Source organism: Phaseolus vulgaris, chromosome 3, assembly GCF_000499845.2.
Source record: "Phaseolus vulgaris cultivar G19833 chromosome 3, P. vulgaris v2.0, whole genome shotgun sequence".
Taxonomy (NCBI): domain Eukaryota; kingdom Viridiplantae; phylum Streptophyta; class Magnoliopsida; order Fabales; family Fabaceae; genus Phaseolus; species Phaseolus vulgaris.
This window is the reverse complement of record NC_023757.2, coordinates 1,347,549-1,366,682: the sequence shown is the minus strand read 5'-3', so window position 1 is coordinate 1,366,682 and position 19,134 is coordinate 1,347,549. Positions and strand designations below refer to the sequence as shown.

Here is a 19,134-nt window from a genome sequence, read left to right as displayed (position 1 = left end):
TGATTGATTGTTCTTATTTGAGGTGTCAGCATAACTGAGATGTTAAGTTGTATAGTGATATCTAAACTTTATAAAAAAAAAATTGCTACAAATATATGTCAATAAAAAGAATAATATAGTAATAATAAAATGTATTAAAAAGAAGAAAGTACATAGAGAAAAATGTCTTTTTCTATTTTAAAATTTTATTATACGCTTAAATTTAATTTAGTGGTATTAGAAAATCATTATATTTGCACGCTCAATGAAAAAATTGAAGAAAAAGACAAAGTTGTTATTTCATATATTCCTTAAAAAGTGCATGAAGAAAACATGGAGGTGTAGGAAGAAACTGCCTAATAGAAGACCAGGGAAGCAATGAACACTTTGGGCCATTTTTCTAAACTCTTTGTATTATGGATTATTACGAAAAAAGAAAAAAAGAGAGATACAGAAAAACACATTATTTAGGATTATTTATTCCTGCACCTCCATGTATTCTTCTTCCACCTCCATACAAAACATGAGAATATCTTTTTATCCATTTGTTAATCTTAGATTCGGAAATAGTTTACAAATTATGTAATCCGAAATATATTTTTAAAAGGTGGTATTTCGGATTATATAATCTGGAAGTCTGAATTTGAGAGTAGATTCCGGATTATGTAATCTGGACACACATTTGAAAAAGAGGCTTTCAGATTACATAATTCAGAAATTAATTTAGACTTCTAGATTATGTAATCTGAAAACTAATTATACATACGAAAAACAAATTTTAATTATATAATCTGAAAGTTAATTACGAAATTGAAAATGATTTATAGATTACATAATCTAAAAATATTAAAAAAAAATATTTTTGTAATATAAAAAATTTAAACACATGATTAATTTCTAAATCCCTAACTCTTTTGGATAACATACTTTTTTCTCAGCTAAGTAATGTATATTTTTTTTCTCACTTTGTTTCTTTAATAATTGCTACTGACACGACCTTTTGTACTATTGAACTTTTATTATTAACACATGCACATGTTTCCTATCCAAGATTAAATAAAAGTGTTTGAATTAATAGTAATAATGGTATTAATTGAACAAATGAAACAAAAGTAGTTGGATTAATCTATAACTATACCTATATATAAAGGAATTTTATGTGTACATAATTTATTTTTTATTCTACCCTTATTTAATATATCTCATTTTATTAATATAATGGAATATTTTGTCATTTCATATAAATTACTTAAAAAATAAATTATTTTTTAATTTTTTAAATTAATATTAATGTACAGTTTTTATATGACTCTTCCACTCTTTCCTTAATTTACTACAAGAAAATCATGAAATATGAATCAATTTTAGAGATAAAAAATAATTAGTTCCTATAATAACTAAATTAGAGACCATTTTAGAAACTAAACAAAAATTGGTTTCTAAATTAGTTTCTATTATTGTTAAATGGTTTATAAATTGGTATCTAATTAGTTATCAAGGTTTTAACTACCAATTATTTAGTTTCTAAATTTGGTAGCAAAAATCTTTGTCCCTAATTAGATACCAATTTAGAAACCATTTAACAATAATAGAAACTAATTTAAAAATCAATTTTTGTTAATATCTAAAATGGTCTCTAATTTAGTCACTATAGCAACCAATTATTTTTAGTCTCTAAAATTGATTTCTATTTCATGATTTTCTAGTAGTGATTTCTTATTTTAAAGCAACAACAGGAAGAAAGAGAGAGCATACTCTCATATTTTCACACCAAATCTCACCTATAAAATAAAATAACATTCATTTTTAATCAGTCTCTATGCACTTCATTTTTTGTTTTTTAATTTTGACTCATCCAAAATTATATATCATCGTGAAAGATTAATGGTATTAATGTTTTTTTTATGAGGAAGTATGTTTTTGTTAATGTAATTGTTTTGTAAAAGCATTCCTTGTATTATGTTGTTGAGCAACCTTGGTAAGGGTGTTTACACGTGGGGCACAAGGGTGATGTTGGAACGATGTGGCATTCCGTTTTTGTCAAAACAAGTGGGTTTTTCCTCACTTCCCCATCACACCATCTTCTTATAGGTGGCCTAATACCATGTGCATCTTTCCTTAGCTCACTCAAGAATTACAAATTTTTCCAACAACTATGCATGGAAAAACATTTTTTAAATATTTTTTTTCATAAATTCAAATTAATTTATATACAATTTAATTTGTAAAACATTTTGCATATTGATTTCTCTAAAAATATTTTTTTTATTTGGATATAAACTCATTTTAATTTATATACAAATATTTTATCCTTTTTATTTACTTTTATTAAAAGTGTTCATAAAAACTTTACCAAAAGATTTTATATATATATAAAAAGAAGTAATAAGAAGCACATGACCTTTTCAATAACGGAGACTTTTAGCAAAAACAACAATTTTTTTTTCTAAAAATTAAAGTTAGTTTATAAATTAATTAATTTATACACGTTTTCAGAAATTACCTTTTTAAAATTTTATTTTTTAAGATTTTTATAAATTAATTTAAACTTTAAAAATATTTTATTTATTTTTTCCTTTTTTATATTTACCCACGAGAATAGTTTGTTCGAATATAAGTTATTTTAGGAGTGACAAAGTAATTTGGGATAATATTTTATCCGCTAGTCCGATTTGGTCTTTGCAAATTGTTAGACTAGAAATAAGATAAAATCTCAATTTCTAAAATTATTCGCTATTTATATATTTTAATTTTATCATCGTAAATGTTCTCTAATCCATGGAACACTACAAGAAAAAATAATTTTAACGGGATTTATTTTTACATTATCTAGGGTTAAAATCTCTATTAAGTCATTTATCTAAAATTGCAGTTTCTTCCACTAAACCACTTTAACCATTTTTGGGGAATGTGTTCCTCGGGGTGCGCCTCGGGGTTATTTTAAATCTCAGAAAAAACTTTTCAAAACATTTGTTAAATACCATGAGTTTAAGAATCTTTGTAAAATGCTGTGGGTTTCAAAATCTCCATAAAATACCACGTGTTTCAAAATTTTCGTAAAATACCATGGGTTTCAAAACCTCCATTAAATACCATAGGTTTAAAAACCTTCGTAAAATACCATGAGTAAGAACCTCAGTAAAATACCATGAGTTTTGAAATTTCCGTAAAAATGATTTTGTTATTTGAAATAACCTTTAACCCCATTTTCCACCATTTCTAACGATCTTCTTGACTTCTCTCTTCCACCGTAGACACACTACTCTTCGGCACAGGCTCAATGGCTGTCGACGACAGTCTTAACAAGGAATACAATTCAACCACACTTATGCTTATTATATCTAAGGAGAAGAAACATTAAATGAGACATTATCTTCTTCTTACTCCAATATTACTTCTTCGATCACCTTACTGCCCCAACTTGGGTCACAAGGCACTATTACCTAACTCAATAACAACTGATGTTTATCACTGTTTTATATATCATAAATAATTACATTATCTATCATATGTGGGCTTTAAAGGCATGTGTGTTCTTGGCTAAAGATTGCAAAAACATATTGCGAGGAGAAATTAACTTTATCACTTCTTACTTTCATAGTGAATTATTTATTAGATGCATTTTAAAATAAAGACCTTAATTTAAAATATTTCAAAATCAAAAAAATTAAATATTAAAAATGATAACTAAAACTAAAATTGCACATAAAATATATGTACATAAAAAACTAAAACTAAATAAGCTAACCTTTTTTAAGTATGAACTCATAAAAAAAAAAAATGAATTATATAAACCAACTATCATCAATCATAAAAAATACGCAAATACGGTTGAAATACTTATTATCCAAGATTATTTGTTGATATACTTATTATCCAAGGTTATTTACTGAGTTTTTAAAATAAATTTTTGAAACTTTAGAAAACTTATTTGTAATGTAAAGTTACACTTTCAAAATTTTAGAGAATTTAGTTATAAAATATATTAAAACTATGTAGTTTTTAATTATTTATTTATAAATAGATTTAATTTTATTTATTTATTGAAGTTTGAAAAATCTTGAATGTTTTATTGATGTTCTACAATAAATCATTAGAATTTAATAAAGGTTAAAAATACCTTCGTTATTTTATTAAGTTTTTAGAATAAACTTTTGAAATATAACAAATGTTAAAAAAACTTCCGTTATCTTGCTGGGGTTTTAAAATAAACCTTTCAAATTTAACAAAAGCTAACAAAACTTTCATTATTTTATTGAGATTTTGAATAATCCTTGGAACTTAACAAAGGTTAAAAACACCTTTGTTAATCAAATCAATTCCTAAGATTATATTAAGATCCGCTAAATAACCTTAGCTAAAATCATTTTTTCGTAGATATTCAATACATTTTCTCATACTGAAGTGTGATCCTTCAATATAATATAAAATAAATTACCCAATCAATTTTACCACAATCTTAAGATATATTATTTTACAATTAAAATTTAGACTTGATTTAAATTTTCAAAACTATTCTCGAAATGAAAATTTTCACTCACATATTTTAATTTAGTTATATTACTAAATAATTCTTTTTGAAGTTGTAGTTTTTCTTTTTCTTTTCTTCTGAAGATTTCATATCTTAATGCATGAGATAGCATATATTTGTATGGCATCAGAAAGCTAACTTGCCAGCACGTAAAGCTCATTCATGACGCCCACACATAAGAAAACTATACCAGAAAAGTAGCTAAAACATAGTATTCTGTCAGGTATATGTCATAAATATTCAAACCAAACATGCTATGTTCCCCAAAACATTTTTTTATTGCAAAAGAGCTTTTGAAGAGATTAATTTCCTTAAATTTTTTTGAATAAAACTATGTTATTGCCCTAAAAGGAACCGTCTAATTAGCTCAACCGACCTCAATATTCTAACTGTTCAACCTATTTATTTTCATTTTCATAATCAATAATGTCATCATCACCATCAAGCCTTGCACACTAAGAAGTTACCATATTCATTGTAGACATTATATCAAGCTTTTTGTAATGATCTTTCTTTTTATTAATCTTGACGAGGACCTTTAGAATGCCATTTATTTTGTGCTAAAAGTAAGCAAAAAAGATATCTCCAACCACAGAATAACCATTTTTCCCTTTATTTTTGACGATGACAAGCACATGACTCATCCAAAACAAAGGTCAAGATTCATCTTCTGTGTTTTCATTGCTATATAACCATAAGAGCTTCATCCACCAAAGTGGGCATTGCACTCTTGAATATATTGAAGATCATAGAAGAAGAGATCTACTTTATAAGGTTAGATATTATGGCAGCCTTTCTTCAAGAGATGCTAATTGGTTTTCCATTCTCTTCAGCAGCATACCTTGGTGAGAAATCATCACACAGATACTTACCTGATCCTGCTACCCAGTACACCACATCTGCAACAAGCTCAAACCAAGGTGAGACATATATATCATTCTTTTTCTTATAAAGCTTTTATGTTTGACTGCAACTTGACATCTCAGCTGACACTTCAAGTAACAACAATCATCTATCATCACACGAAAAAATGAGATATATATATATAATTTATTATATGGTTATTTTGATGAATTGTTTAGTTAAAAAAATGAGAGAAACGTTGTTTACTTATCATGTTGGATGTTTGATTTACTTCTGTCTGCTGATAAAGACTGAGTTTAGTTGTTGGACTTTTGTGTCTTATTTTGAGATTGTGTTCTTTTGGAAGATTGATGTAATTGTATATTGATGTGATCTAGAATCTTGTTATGGTATGTTAATGTGTCTGTTATGTTGTAATGTCTGATGGATCTTATGGTTAGGTGATAAGAAACTTATGTTAAGATTATTTCTATAAAGATTGAACATCCTGAAGAGGCTCGTTTTATTTTATTTATTCTTTGTTGATGAAAAAAAATGTCTTCAAAGTTATATTTATAAACACTAATTTATTGTTTATTTTTCAGGTGAAGTAGATTCAGTTCTTAAAAGGATGAACAAGCTGGGGAGAAAAACCAACAGCTTTGCAACTGGACTCAAAGAACATGGTATATTTTTTTTATTCATATTTTCAGAAAGAGTTTTTAATTAGTCACACAATGAAGTTGTAGTTGGCTGATAAATCTGTGGTGATATGCAGTAAAACTTGGGCCAAAAATAAGTGATACAGTAAAAGGAAAACTAAGCTTAGGAGCTAGAATTCTTCAAGTTGGAGGAGTGGAAAAAGTGTTCATGCAGCTATTCAGTGTGAAAAATGGAGAGAAGCTGCTAAAAGCATCTCAGTGCTACATATCAACCACATCTGGTCCTCTAGCAGGACTCCTATTCATATCCACTCATAAAGTTTCCTTTTGCAGTGAGAGATCAATCAAGGCTTATTCTTCCAATGGTCATTTGATCAGAATCCATTACAAGGTATCACACACACATTACACCATCTCCCTATGTTGCTTCTCAATTCATCACCAATAAGAGGAGATAACAAAATCAATAAGGCATGATAACTGTTTTTTTGTTGGTTTTTTTGCTGGTTTTTTGTAATTATTTGTTTTGATGCAGTAGGGGTAATGTCATTGGTAATACTATAGGGATTGTGTTAATTATATTAGAACAGTTTTCACTACTAGAAAATCATTTGTTAAAAAATTATTAGTTTTTATATGGACTAAATTAGATACTATTTTATAAACTAATTTTAGAATGGTTTCTATTATTGATAAATAGTTTTTAAATTGATATATGATACGTTACCTAAGTTTTAACTACCAATTATTTAGATTTTAAAGTTGATATCTAAAGTTTTGGTATCTAATTAGATATACCAATTTAGAAATCATTTATCAATTATAGAAACTAATTTAGATACCAATAATTTTTTAGTCTATAAAATAGTATCTAATTTTGTCAATATAACAACTAATTATTTTTTTGTCTCTAAGATTAGTTTTTATTTAATATTTTTTTGAGTGTATGTTCAATCTTGACTAGTGTAGGTTATGTAGTTATGGAAGATTAAACAAGAAGATAACTATAATGATGAATGACTCGATATTTTCCTTAGGAAATATGATCTAAGATTTTAACTTTATATATATATATATGAACTTTACTTTTAGTATGTTTATATATGGGTTGGAGCATCTCTAAATATTCTAATATAATCTTGAAATTTACTTTTATAATGTTTTATTTATATATATATATATATATAAATAAGAACTCTATATATGTGTTTCTCCTCATGTTTTCTAACATAAGATTTGAAAATTGTGTTTGTGATTGTAGGTTGTGATTCCACTTGAAAAGATAAGGTGTGTGAACCAAAGTGAACATGTGAAGAAGCCTTCACAAAAGTACATAGAAATAGTTACAGTGGACAACTTCGACTTCTGGTTTTTGGGTTTCTTAAATTACCATAAAGCTTTCAAATACTTGAGGCAAGCTCTATCTCAAGCCAGAAAATAGGAAGAGTAGAATTTTACCTCACTCATTCTCATAGTTTCATCGATCAATAGTTATTGTGCCAAGCCTCAAAAGTTCAATCTCTAGTACAAGAATACTTTGTAAATAATCTTGTTCACAAAATCAAAGCAATATGTTTTGTCAATTCTTCACTTGTCTCCACAAGTAGATTCTCTATGATTTCGCAAGTTTCATTATATATTTTCTTGTTTTAGTTGTTACTAGATCACATCATCATAATCTAACAATTTTTTTTATTAATAATAAAAAATTAATAAATAGAAGTATTTAAGGAATACTTCAATGAAATCCAAAGACACAAACCCATATAAACTAGTTGCACAAAATTGTAACATGTAGTAGGCATAAAAGTTAGGTTGACACAAAAAAAAACCTTTAATCTGCAAATACTAACATTGTGCCAAGATGAAGTGAAAAAAGTATTATGCTTTCAAATTAGCATGTTCAAGCTTGTAATTTCAAGGAACCATTTTAGAAGGTGTTTGGTTGCATGGAAAAAGAGAGAGAGAGAGAAAGGATCTAAAAGACATTGTTAAAATGTAATAACACTATATAGAATTACAACTAATAAGAAAAATTTAAAAGGAGGTACTATTAAGTTTTTGTTTTCTCAAATAGAAAATTAAGGTTTATGTAATGTAATATATAAAATAAATGTTTTGAAATTTTGATAGATAATGTTGGATTGAAGATCATTTCTAATCTAAAAGATTATTTCTAATTTGAAAAATGTACTTGCAAATATTACGAAAGAGTAATTTTTTCTCCTTAATTACGTGTTTTCTCGACTTCGTAGTTATGTCTTCCTTCATCTTTTGCTTCACACGTTCGTTTACTTAATAATCATCTCTTGATATGACGAATGATAATCATCTTTTGTTCTGATGTAAAAATATTCCATTTACATGTTTTTTACCTTTAGTACAAATAGTTTAATATAGCTTAATTAGAAAGTTATAGATATTGATTATTTATTTATTTTTGTACAAAACGGGCATTGAAGAATTTTAGATAAAAGAATTTTGACAAGAAAAAAATATTATAAACTTAAATACACTATTTTAAGTCATTGACAAATTATTGGATTCTGTTTTTTAATCTAATATTGTTTTTACCTAAAAACAGTTTAAATACAAATTTTATCATAAGCGATAAACAGAAAATAAAAAAAAATAGAAAAGAAGAAACACGCCCAGTGGGACTCGAACCCACAATCGCTTGATTAGAAGTCAAGCGCCTTATCCATTAGGCCATGGGCGCCTTTGTGATAAATTATGTATTAGAATACATTATAAAACATCTTTTGTATTGTTTTCTTGAAGATTTTTTACATAAACTTGAAAATATAATGGTTTTGTCTAATCAAAATGTTTGGATAATTGGATGTAATTCTTTCTATAAAGTGAAATAGTAAAAAGTTTTCTTTTCTGATTGATGTTTGGAACGTGTGGAGTGTGTGAGGTTGGTCTCTTGAAGTTGTTTGTTAGGCGTAGTAAATGCAAGGTTTTTTTTTGTTAGTTTGGTGGATTTTAGTTGAAGTTGGTCTTTGAGTATCAAGTATAAGGGTTGAACCACCCCTGAAGTGGTTCCTATTTATTTATTTTTTATTGTTGATAAAAAAAACACAATATACTTCTTAAATACTTTGTATCTTGAAATATTTTTTAACTAATCTTTAATTTTGTCATAGATTTAGGTTATTGAATTCTTATCAATCAATTCAATAATTATTTGTCATCTTATTTTGAAAATTAGTGATTATTCAATTCACCTTTGTTGATCTCGACCTTTAATTATAACACGAAGTTGATAAATTGTATTGCATTGCTCTTTACATAGTAGACGGTGAAATTATGGTCTTGCATCTTCAACTTCTTGCCATAAAGCTTTCTTTACAATTTCTGTCATGGGAATATACTCAGCTTCAGTGGTTAACAAAGTCACTACCTTTTAGAGACTTGCCTTCCAATTGATAGTGGTATCATAAGTAGTGAAAATGTAGTTTGTGAGACACTTTACATTGTACAAAACACCCAACATTACTATGAGTTAACAAAACCTTTTATAGGAGCATCTATGGTAGACCGTCTAGCTCCATCATAAACCAAGACTCTTTTGAGTGATTCCTTCAAATAACATAGGTCATCACACACATAACAAAACCAATAATATGGAAGATTGTTCATATACCGTTGTTCCTCCATCAAGATTTTCAACCTTTTTATGCTTTTGGGAAAAATACTTTCTTGTGTGACCTTCCTTCTTACAATGTTAACATCTTATAAAATATGTATTTCCACCATAGGCTTAGAACAATTTTATGAACTTTCTCGGATAGTGTTTTCTTGTCCTTCTCAGCCATGGATGCATGAAGCCTAGATTCACCTAACATGATTTAATTGGAGTATTAATGAACTTCAACTAACGTCCATATGAGAATTCACTATAATAGAGATTAGAATTTAACAATTTCTCTCTCACTAAACTCTCATGCAAAATATTATTCTAAATTACAACTCTCAATTAACTTCTATTGAAGATACAAGTTCTTATTTATAGAACAAATATCATTATAACTTACACACGTAAAATGTACTCAAAACTAACGAAAAAAAGACTGAATAATACTCCTCTTAATAAAACAAACTACTCATTAAACGATTTTGTTCTCGAACTAGTTTTGGGGACAGGGAGAACTATTGACTTTAGGTGCTACTCGGTCGGTTCAGCCGCGTTCAACGCTCCTCCTTCCAACTTCCCCTGTAGATGACACTCCAACGCTCAAGTCAGTGGGGTATCGTATTTGGCTGTCAGAATACTGTTGATAATGACACACCTTTTTCCTTGGAATGCGTGATATTTATATTACCTTGATGGACCCTTGCTGTTGGGCTGGATTAGGGGGTTGCTTAGCGATTAGGGTTGGATTAGGTCGTTCCCTAACCATGGGTTAGCCTTTGCTAATTGGGTCAACTTTTGACTTGAGCATCTTATGTCAATCGGCCACGTATGCCATGTGATCGACCTCGTAGCTTAAGGTGAAGTCTAGTTGCGTAGGTTGGCCGGGTCAACAGCCCCGGTCGATCATCCCTGTACAGATTTCATTAGTCAGTTTAAGATTGAAGAAACATTAAGAGACTAAACGATATAGTGAGACCATGTAATATACATTAACATTAAAAAATCTAAACTATATAAGAATTCTTTATCAAAACTTTACTAAGTCAATTCTTCAAAGCATTTTTATGTTACTTTAATAAGAAAAACAAATTGTGCTTAAGTAAGGAAGACATGCAAAAAGATAAGCATTGCTGAAAACCATGAATTTATTTATTAGAAGCATGGTAGTGACAACTAAACCAGAGGCACACGTCATTCCTCACAACAAGGAAAATAATTAATGAAGAAAACAGATATTGACAAGGAAGAAGAGTATGCTCCAGAATAGTTGTTCACAAATAATATTTATTATTTTAAAAATAAAATCAGTGTAGGAATTTATCATCATTATTTATTCTGCCTTGTTTATCACTCCTACAATACAATATCATAATTCTGTTCTTTTTTATATATATATATTATAGCACACCCAACTAATGGAATAGAAGGTTCATTTCTCATAGTACAAATAAATTATTAATTACCAAATTTTATTTTGGATCACTAATACTGACTCCATTAAAATTTTAAATTTATAATGTAATTTTTTATAAAAGGTTTACAAAAAAAGAAACTAAACAAACCAAGGGACACAAAAATGTAAATTGCTCTGTCACTAATATTGTATTTTCTTATAGTATTATGTTCTATCAATTGTTTTTTCTTTGACATCCTTATGACTTTAAAAATATTTTTTACAAAAACAACTAGTGTACGATTGAAGATCTACATGTGATAATGTACTATTGAACAACGTAGTAACGTAGAAAACCATTATAATACTATTACTTAAAAAAAGTTATTAAATAAAAACTAATTTTAAAAATAAAAAATAATTAATTACTTTATTGATTAAACTAAATATTATTTTAAAAATAAAAAAATTATTAATATTTAAATTAATTTATATTATTAATAAATAATTTTTAAATTGATATTTAATTAGCTATCAAAATTTTAGTAATTAGTTTTATAATATTAATAGTTAAAATTTTAGTAACTAATTAAATACTGATTTAAAAATTATATATTAATAATAGAAAGTATTTTTATATTAATATTTTTTAATTTTTAAAATAATATTTAATTAAATATAGTAATTAATTTTTTTTTTTTAAATTAGTTTTTTTTAATGATTGTCTGATAGTTTATTACATCCAGTTAAATTTTATATTTATATAATATTAAACGTGTGTAATATTTAAATATTATCATACTTAACTATTATCATAATCGCAAATAAATTATATGTAAATTAACATCTTCGCATATAACTAACGCAAGATTTTTTTTAAAAAGAAAAATCATTACTGCGTACTCTATAAAAAAATCTTTTTAATAAATTTTTTTCTCCATTTATAAATTTGTAATGATTATTTTTGTTCGGTTTCAGTCTTACAAAACTTTTTCTTTTATTTCCACTTTTCTAAAAATAAAAATCACTATTTTATAATTTTTGTTTTAAAATAAATAAATAAACAGTATTTATTTATGAATTTTAATTTTTTTTAGAGGTGTTAATTGCTGAGATAATGTCATGAGCATTAATAGATGTTACTTAAAATGATTATACATGAGAAAAAAAATACTGTCACGTAAGAGACAATTTTTTTATTTTTTTAAAAAAACTTTAGAGACACTAAAATTAAACAAAAAGATTTACATGTTAAGATACTTTTTATTATAATTTAATAAAAAAGATTATTTGTTTTCCAGCTATAAATAGATGAGATAAATTTGAAGGCATGTGATTTTAGAAAATGAGTTTGTTGAGCATATGTTCCCATGGCTGCGCCTGAAAACAAGCCACCCCAGCTAAGCCATTTGCAGAAGAATTCATAATCACAATCATACTTTCTTTAACATCAATCCCTAATTTCATTTCATTATTATTCTTATGAGGTCAACGGATCATAGCTAAGCCTCAACTGTCCCTTCAATAAATAAACAATTTCAAAATCCATATGCATCTCTTATAATAAAATTGCCCTAATTCCATTTTTATTCATCACATGATTTCAATTTCTTACTTCAATCATGTTAATTAATCTTTTGAATATCATCAATGTATGATTTTAATTATAGTCAATTAATATAAAAAAAAACATTTCAAATTTGTTTCTGGGTATTTAAAAATCAATCTAATTGACACATTTGTAATTTAAATCACTAAAATCATTTTTCATTTGATTCTTTTAAAAAAAATTCGTGTTTTTTTTATCAACCAGAAAAATAAATAAATATAAATCACTTTAAGGATGGTCAAACTCTTATACATCTTCAACAAAAAAAAACAACTCTTTAAAAACAGCAGACGAATCACTAACTCATTCTACCACAAATCACATGTTTTTAATCGAAAACATATAGATCAAAGGATAATTTTGTTGTGTTCTTGTTCCTCGATCTATTATGTCAATATGACTGATGTGTTGTAATATCTGTTAGATCCTAAGTTGGTTGGGTGTTAAGAAGTTTGATCTAGGATTCTCTGTATAAGAGTCGAGACATTTCTGAAGTGTCTTATTTTATTTTATTTATTATTTGTTGATAATTTTTCTTTTATTCTTTTATTACTATTTTCCAACTCATTAGGTTAAGTATGAACCAATTAGGTTAAAAGTCACACCATTGGATACTTAAAGACAAAAGAATAATTTTTTTTAAAAAAAGGGTACCAATTTGTAAATATATACCTACTACATCCACACACATATTTGACATCATTCTCTTGCCTTAAAGAGTTGACAGAGAAGGGAACATTCACCCTAAAACCTTTGATGAACATGGAAGCAGAAACAGCAGAGATTGGATCACACCCTTCTGTGAAAGAACTAGCAAAGGAGGCACTAAGCAAAGTTCCAGAGAGATATGTTCGTCCAGATATTGACCCTCCAATTTCATCTAACACACACTCTTTGCCTCAGATCCCTGTCATTGACCTAACTAAGTTGTTCTTGCCTCAAGAACTCAAGGCTCCTGAACTGAAGAACCTGCACCTTGCATGCAAAGAATGGGGTTTCTTTCAGGTTCGTATCTGCATAATCTCTCTCTTTCTGTTTCATTCTTGTGTTTTCTGTAATCATATTAAACGTGTGCTAATATACACTTTTCATCATCAATGAATTAAAACAGTATGTTACACATATTCAGAGTTAATATATATGCAAATAAATTCTGCTGAAAAAGTACAGAAGACTAAAAGAAAAATAAAATGATATGCAAATGGAATTAATTTGTTGATAAACAGAAAGGGTGGTGATATGATAAAACAACAAACACTAAAAAATAACATTAACTTGACAGAATAATAAAATTATATTTTAATTATATTTAATTTATTTTTATTTTTAAATATTATTATATTATTATAATATAGTGTTAAGTATATGTTTTTACTGTATAGGATGTTAAAGAAATCTTTTTTTCCATCGAAATTAATCACGAATTTGTAAGTAATATGCCATGATTATGAATGTGATCAATTTAGTTGGTTTTAATTGATATGTTAATTGTAATTACACCAAAAGAGTGTTTAAGAGTAATATGTATGTGCTTGTGAGTTTTGAAGAGCAACAAAATAGTGTTTTTGTTTTTTTTGTTTCCTACTAAATTCAATACATATATAATTTGTTTTTTATTTACACAGTAATAGATATAGTTTCTTTAATTAAGTTAGGGATTTGTTAATTGTAGTTTAAAAAAATACTTTTTTTTTCTGGTTTTTGGGTTACGCAAGAATAATAATAATTTGCATATAGATTGTAATAGGTTGAAATATTTATGAAATGTTATATATTTATTTATTTTCTTAACAATTTGTTTTATTGAAATAGATTAATGAATAATTTGTATTAATAAATAATTTAAACAGTTATCTGGTGGTGAAATTTAACGTGACTTAAATTAAGTATTTACTCTAACCATCTATAATATCTTTAATAAGCAAAACAATACAAATAAAGACGAAAACAATGAAGTGATTTTTTTTATTAACAATAAAAAATGAATAAATAGGAACCACTTCAGGAATAGTTCAACCCTTATACAAAATACACTAAAGCCAACTTCTGACAAACTCCACCAAACTACCCAACAATCACCCACCCGTAATAAAAGCCTAGAGCAAAATCATAAAACCAACCTCATACACACCAGAAGTTCCAAACACCAATTAGAATAGAAAAGTCCAACAAGGTGAATGAAGTGATTTAAAATGATGAACACATTCATAATCATGTTGTGACAGAATTTGCAAATTGTGATTTTGTAAAACAGGTTATTAATCACGGAATTAACATCGAAGTGGTGGAAGATGTGAAGAGAGGAGCTGAAGAACTGTTCAATCTTTCAATGGAAGAGAAGAAAAAGCTTTGGAAAAAAGAGGGAGACATGGAGGGATTTGGGCAAATGATTGCCAAGCCTAAAGAGGATTGGGTAGATGGCTTCTACATCTTAACTCTTCCATCTTACTCTAGGAACCCCCACCTATTTCCTAATCTACCACTACCTTTCAGGTGCTCTTTAATATCTTTTTTTTTCTTTCTTTATAACTAAATTTTCATTGCTAGAAACAAAATAATCATACTCCTAATTCTATTGGGAACATTTTCCTACCTACATGATCACTTCTTCATAATGTAGTATATATAGTAGTAACACATATAATATAGTATAAAAGGTGAGTTAATTTTTTCAAAGAAACACTGACACAATTTACAACAATAAATTATATATAATTCACAAATATTACAAGGATTTTGAATTATATCTTCAGTGGCATTAGGATAATTTTTCACACTTATACTTTCAGGAAGATTTGTATTAAGTATGTCTAACTAGTATCAACATCGTCAACTTTCTATATCATGGTGGTTCATTATACCTGCACTACAAACCTTGATGGAAAACCTCCTTCAGTTTCTCAATACGTTATATTTTAATTTAAATGATTTAGATTATAAGTGAACCTAAAATATTTAATTTTCATAATAGATTCTAATATACAATTACAACTAGGAATGTGTCACTTGAGTGTGACAACCTCACTTGAGTGACCTATCTTCATAGAACAGAGGAAGACCCCTAACTCAAGTTGGGAACCCAACATTTGAATGATACCTCACATCGTTTGAGAAATCTCATGTTACTAGAGTAAAAACAACTTCAAAATGAGAGAGAATTGTTACAATATCTTTCTCACTCAAGCATATATTTGTTGCTTGAATGACCAAACTCTAGAGGAGAGAGTTAATATTAAATTTTTATCACTCAAGCATCACATCATTGCTTGAGCAACATGACTTCTTGCATAATTCACCAAATTCCACAATACACTAAAAAAGTTTGATGCTTTATTGCTTGAACGACTACTTGTCACTGAGTGATGAGAGTTCTAGAGGAGAGAAAATTGTTTCACTATCTCTCTTGCTTAAGGAATAAGTAATACCTTGAATGAGGATCATTGTCGCTTGAGCAACCATGGTGACCCTTAAGCAGCAATGCTCAGTGCAAACAATGATGACCATCACTTAAGTGTCACTTGAGCGATAACTTGATGCTTCAGCGAAAATTATAAAAAAACCCAGAAAACTACAACATAAATGTTAATTCCAATCCAAAACTTTCATCACATTTTTAACACAGGAATTGAATAAATAAAACAAGTGTAGGTTATTAGCTTTATTTACTTGGAGGCAAGTTATTATGAAAGAAAAAGAAAACTCTAGTATTTAGGTTTGTCAAAATGGGTCCAACATGACAGGTTAATCCCGTGTAGCCTATGATTCAGGTCAAGTTAGGTTTCAAAAATAGTGACCTAAATAAAAGTTGACTTTGTTAACCTAGTTCGTTTAGCCTGATACCCATATGTGCCAAGGTCAAACTGAACCGCAGGTTAATTAGCTAGCTCGTTTAGTCGGGGAAGTGTTTAGTTGCTATTTTGTGGTGCTTTAATTAGGAATATCAATTTTATAGTGATATTAACTCTTGTATACTCTTATGAATCTTGGTTTAACTACACATGTTATGGATGTAAGAGACTTTAATAAAATTGTTTCAAGTAATATTTAAAGAAAGATGCAATATGTTGTTTTATAATAGATTTTTTTGTATTAAAATTTTGACTTTTGAGTAATCATATATCATAAATTTTTTGTATAGGTAGGTGTAATATTTTTCACACTGAAACTGTAAAATTTTTATCACAATTACAATTTTGTAGTATCACTGAACTTAATAAATAAAATGTTCATAAAGGGTATGCATAAGTTGATCTATTTGAAAATCACATATTGATAAGATAATGTTGGACATTGCAGGGAGAATTTAGAGGTTTATTGCAAGGAGATGAGAGACCTTGCCATAAGCTTGTATGGTGTGATTGGAGAAGCACTTGATATAGGACCAAAGGAGATTAAAGAGTCATTAGGGGAAGCAGGACAAGCAATAAAGATCAATTACTATCCTCCTTGTCCTCAACCAGAAAATGTCTTTGGCCTAGAACCTCACACTGATGCTTCTGCACTCACCATCCTTCTCCAAGGCAATGAAGTTGAAGGTCTCCAACTAAAAAAAGATGGAACATGGATTCCTGTTCATCCCCTCCCAAATGCTTTCATGGTTTTTATTGGAGATGTTTTGGAGGTATAGTGATTCAAATTTATATATATACCTAATATATCACTTCATCATTTAGTGTTCTTGGCATAGTAGTGTATTTTTTTTTGAAAATTATGATTTTGAGTAAAAAAAAATTGTTTTTACAGAAATTGGTAAGTTGTATCGTATAAATACAATTTTAGAATGAAAGTTGTATGATACGACTTTGAGGTCCAAAATGGACACGTAGAAGTTGTACCATACCAATACGACTTTTTTTAAGATAAGTTGTATGACAATGTAGTTAATATTATTTTTTTTTTCTCAATTTCAAACAATACAAATAATAATTTAATTAAAAATAAAAGAATTTTGTAAAATTCTCTCAACTTTAAAGTTTGACTTTGAAGACTCTAACAACCTTTTTTTCATAAACCTTAAAAATGTAAAAACACAATAACCAAAACAATCAAACCAACGATCATCTTTAATTAATAATCTGATTTTTTTTTAAATATTTTATCTGAAGTCATATGACACTCAGACAATTTTATTACACAATAATACAATTGAAGTCGTATAGAAGGGATACGACTTCAATTAAAATATTTTACACATAAGTCGTTAAAATGTCATACAACTTCTGCTAAGAAAGTCGTATTGTTATAGTACAACTTCCACGCATACTTTTTCAGTCCCAAAGTCGTATTCAATGGAATTACTTTCACTCTGAAATCATATCCATAGGATACGATTTACCTGTTTTCGTAAAAAAAAAAATTATCCAAAATCATAATTTTTTTAAAAAAATAACTACATTAATGAAAAACCTCATTGAGCATGTTCTACCAAAGCAAGTTATTTTCAATGTTGAAGGTAACTTGTCAAGTCTTTATAACCTTACTTTCTTTGCTATGTGTATATGGTTGAACAGGTAGTGACAAATGGGATATATAGGAGCATTGAGCATCGAGCAGTGGTGAACTCAGTGAAAGAAAGGTTCAGCATAGCAACATTCAGTGGGCCTGATTGGAATGGAAACATAGGTCCTGCACCATCTCTTATTACTCCACAAACACCACCACTCTTCAAAACAATTGGGGTGGCAGATTTCTACAAAGGCTACCTTTCACCTCAGCATCGTGCCAAATCTTTCATAAACAATGTTTTGAGAATCCAAAGTGACAACATCAAAAACTAGCTTGTGGAGTTTATATGCCTTGTAGTTAATGGAAATGTGATAATAATTAAATAATCTTCAAGACATCATAATTATATATAGTGGCTTTGGTTCAATTTCATATGTGTAGTTATTCGTCACAAGATTTCGATTCTAGCAAATACAAATTTTAAGAAATTTTCAGAATCTTGCATGCCATGAATAATTGTTTTCAGGGAAGTTTCTTCTTGTACCCCTACATTTTTCTTTCTGTACCCCTATATTCTTTGAAATACCAAAATTATCCTTTCGTAGTTTTGGGTGATTCTGAAATAGGAGTTCCGTAAGTAAAAAGTGTTTCTGGAATAGACATTCCATAAGCAAATGGTGTTTCCAGAATAGAAAATCTGAAAGACAAAAAATCATTCTAAAAGATATTTTTTGTTTTTCAGATTGGTAAATCCAGAATTTATATACTCACTCGTAACAATTATTTTGTAATTAAACTAAAACAAATTTTATAAAAAACGACGTTATACCGTTTAACACAAAAAAATGATGATATAGACAAGGTTATTCAAGTTGTTTTTCAACAAATTTAATAACAAGTTCGGTAAATAGAATTCAAAATCTATCGGTAAGCAATAAAAGAATAACAATAATAATTATATTTATTTAACAAAAAATAATAATAAACATTATAAGATGAATGAAAAACATGTGATTCTTAATTTCTTCCACC

At 27.8% G+C, this 19,134-nt stretch overlaps 2 protein-coding genes and 1 non-coding gene across 3 annotated transcripts; 2 read left to right on the top strand and 1 right to left on the bottom strand.

Annotated features, from left to right (window-relative positions):
- The first annotated feature begins 5,210 nt into the window (after positions 1 to 5,210).
- On the top strand, positions 5,211 to 7,598 carry LOC137806124 (GEM-like protein 4). The gene is made up of 4 exons (XM_068606084.1): positions 5,211 to 5,430; positions 5,959 to 6,039; positions 6,132 to 6,406; positions 7,277 to 7,598. Exons 1-4 carry the CDS (start codon positions 5,295 to 5,297, stop codon positions 7,454 to 7,456), a joined length of 672 nt encoding a protein of 223 aa, XP_068462185.1. The 5' UTR covers positions 5,211 to 5,294; the 3' UTR covers positions 7,457 to 7,598.
- A 1,063-nt stretch (positions 7,599 to 8,661) lies between these two features.
- Positions 8,662 to 8,734, bottom strand: TRNAR-UCU (transfer RNA arginine (anticodon UCU)). The gene has a single exon. It is a non-coding gene; the product is annotated as a tRNA-Arg (tRNA).
- A 4,604-nt stretch (positions 8,735 to 13,338) lies between these two features.
- LOC137806123 (oxoglutarate-dependent flavonoid 7-O-demethylase 1-like) lies at positions 13,339 to 18,599 on the top strand. The gene is made up of 4 exons (XM_068606083.1): positions 13,339 to 13,662; positions 14,912 to 15,150; positions 16,954 to 17,278; positions 18,168 to 18,599. Exons 1-4 carry the CDS (start codon positions 13,414 to 13,416, stop codon positions 18,432 to 18,434), a joined length of 1,080 nt encoding a protein of 359 aa, XP_068462184.1. The 5' UTR covers positions 13,339 to 13,413; the 3' UTR covers positions 18,435 to 18,599.
- The last annotated feature ends 535 nt before the right edge of the window (positions 18,600 to 19,134 follow it).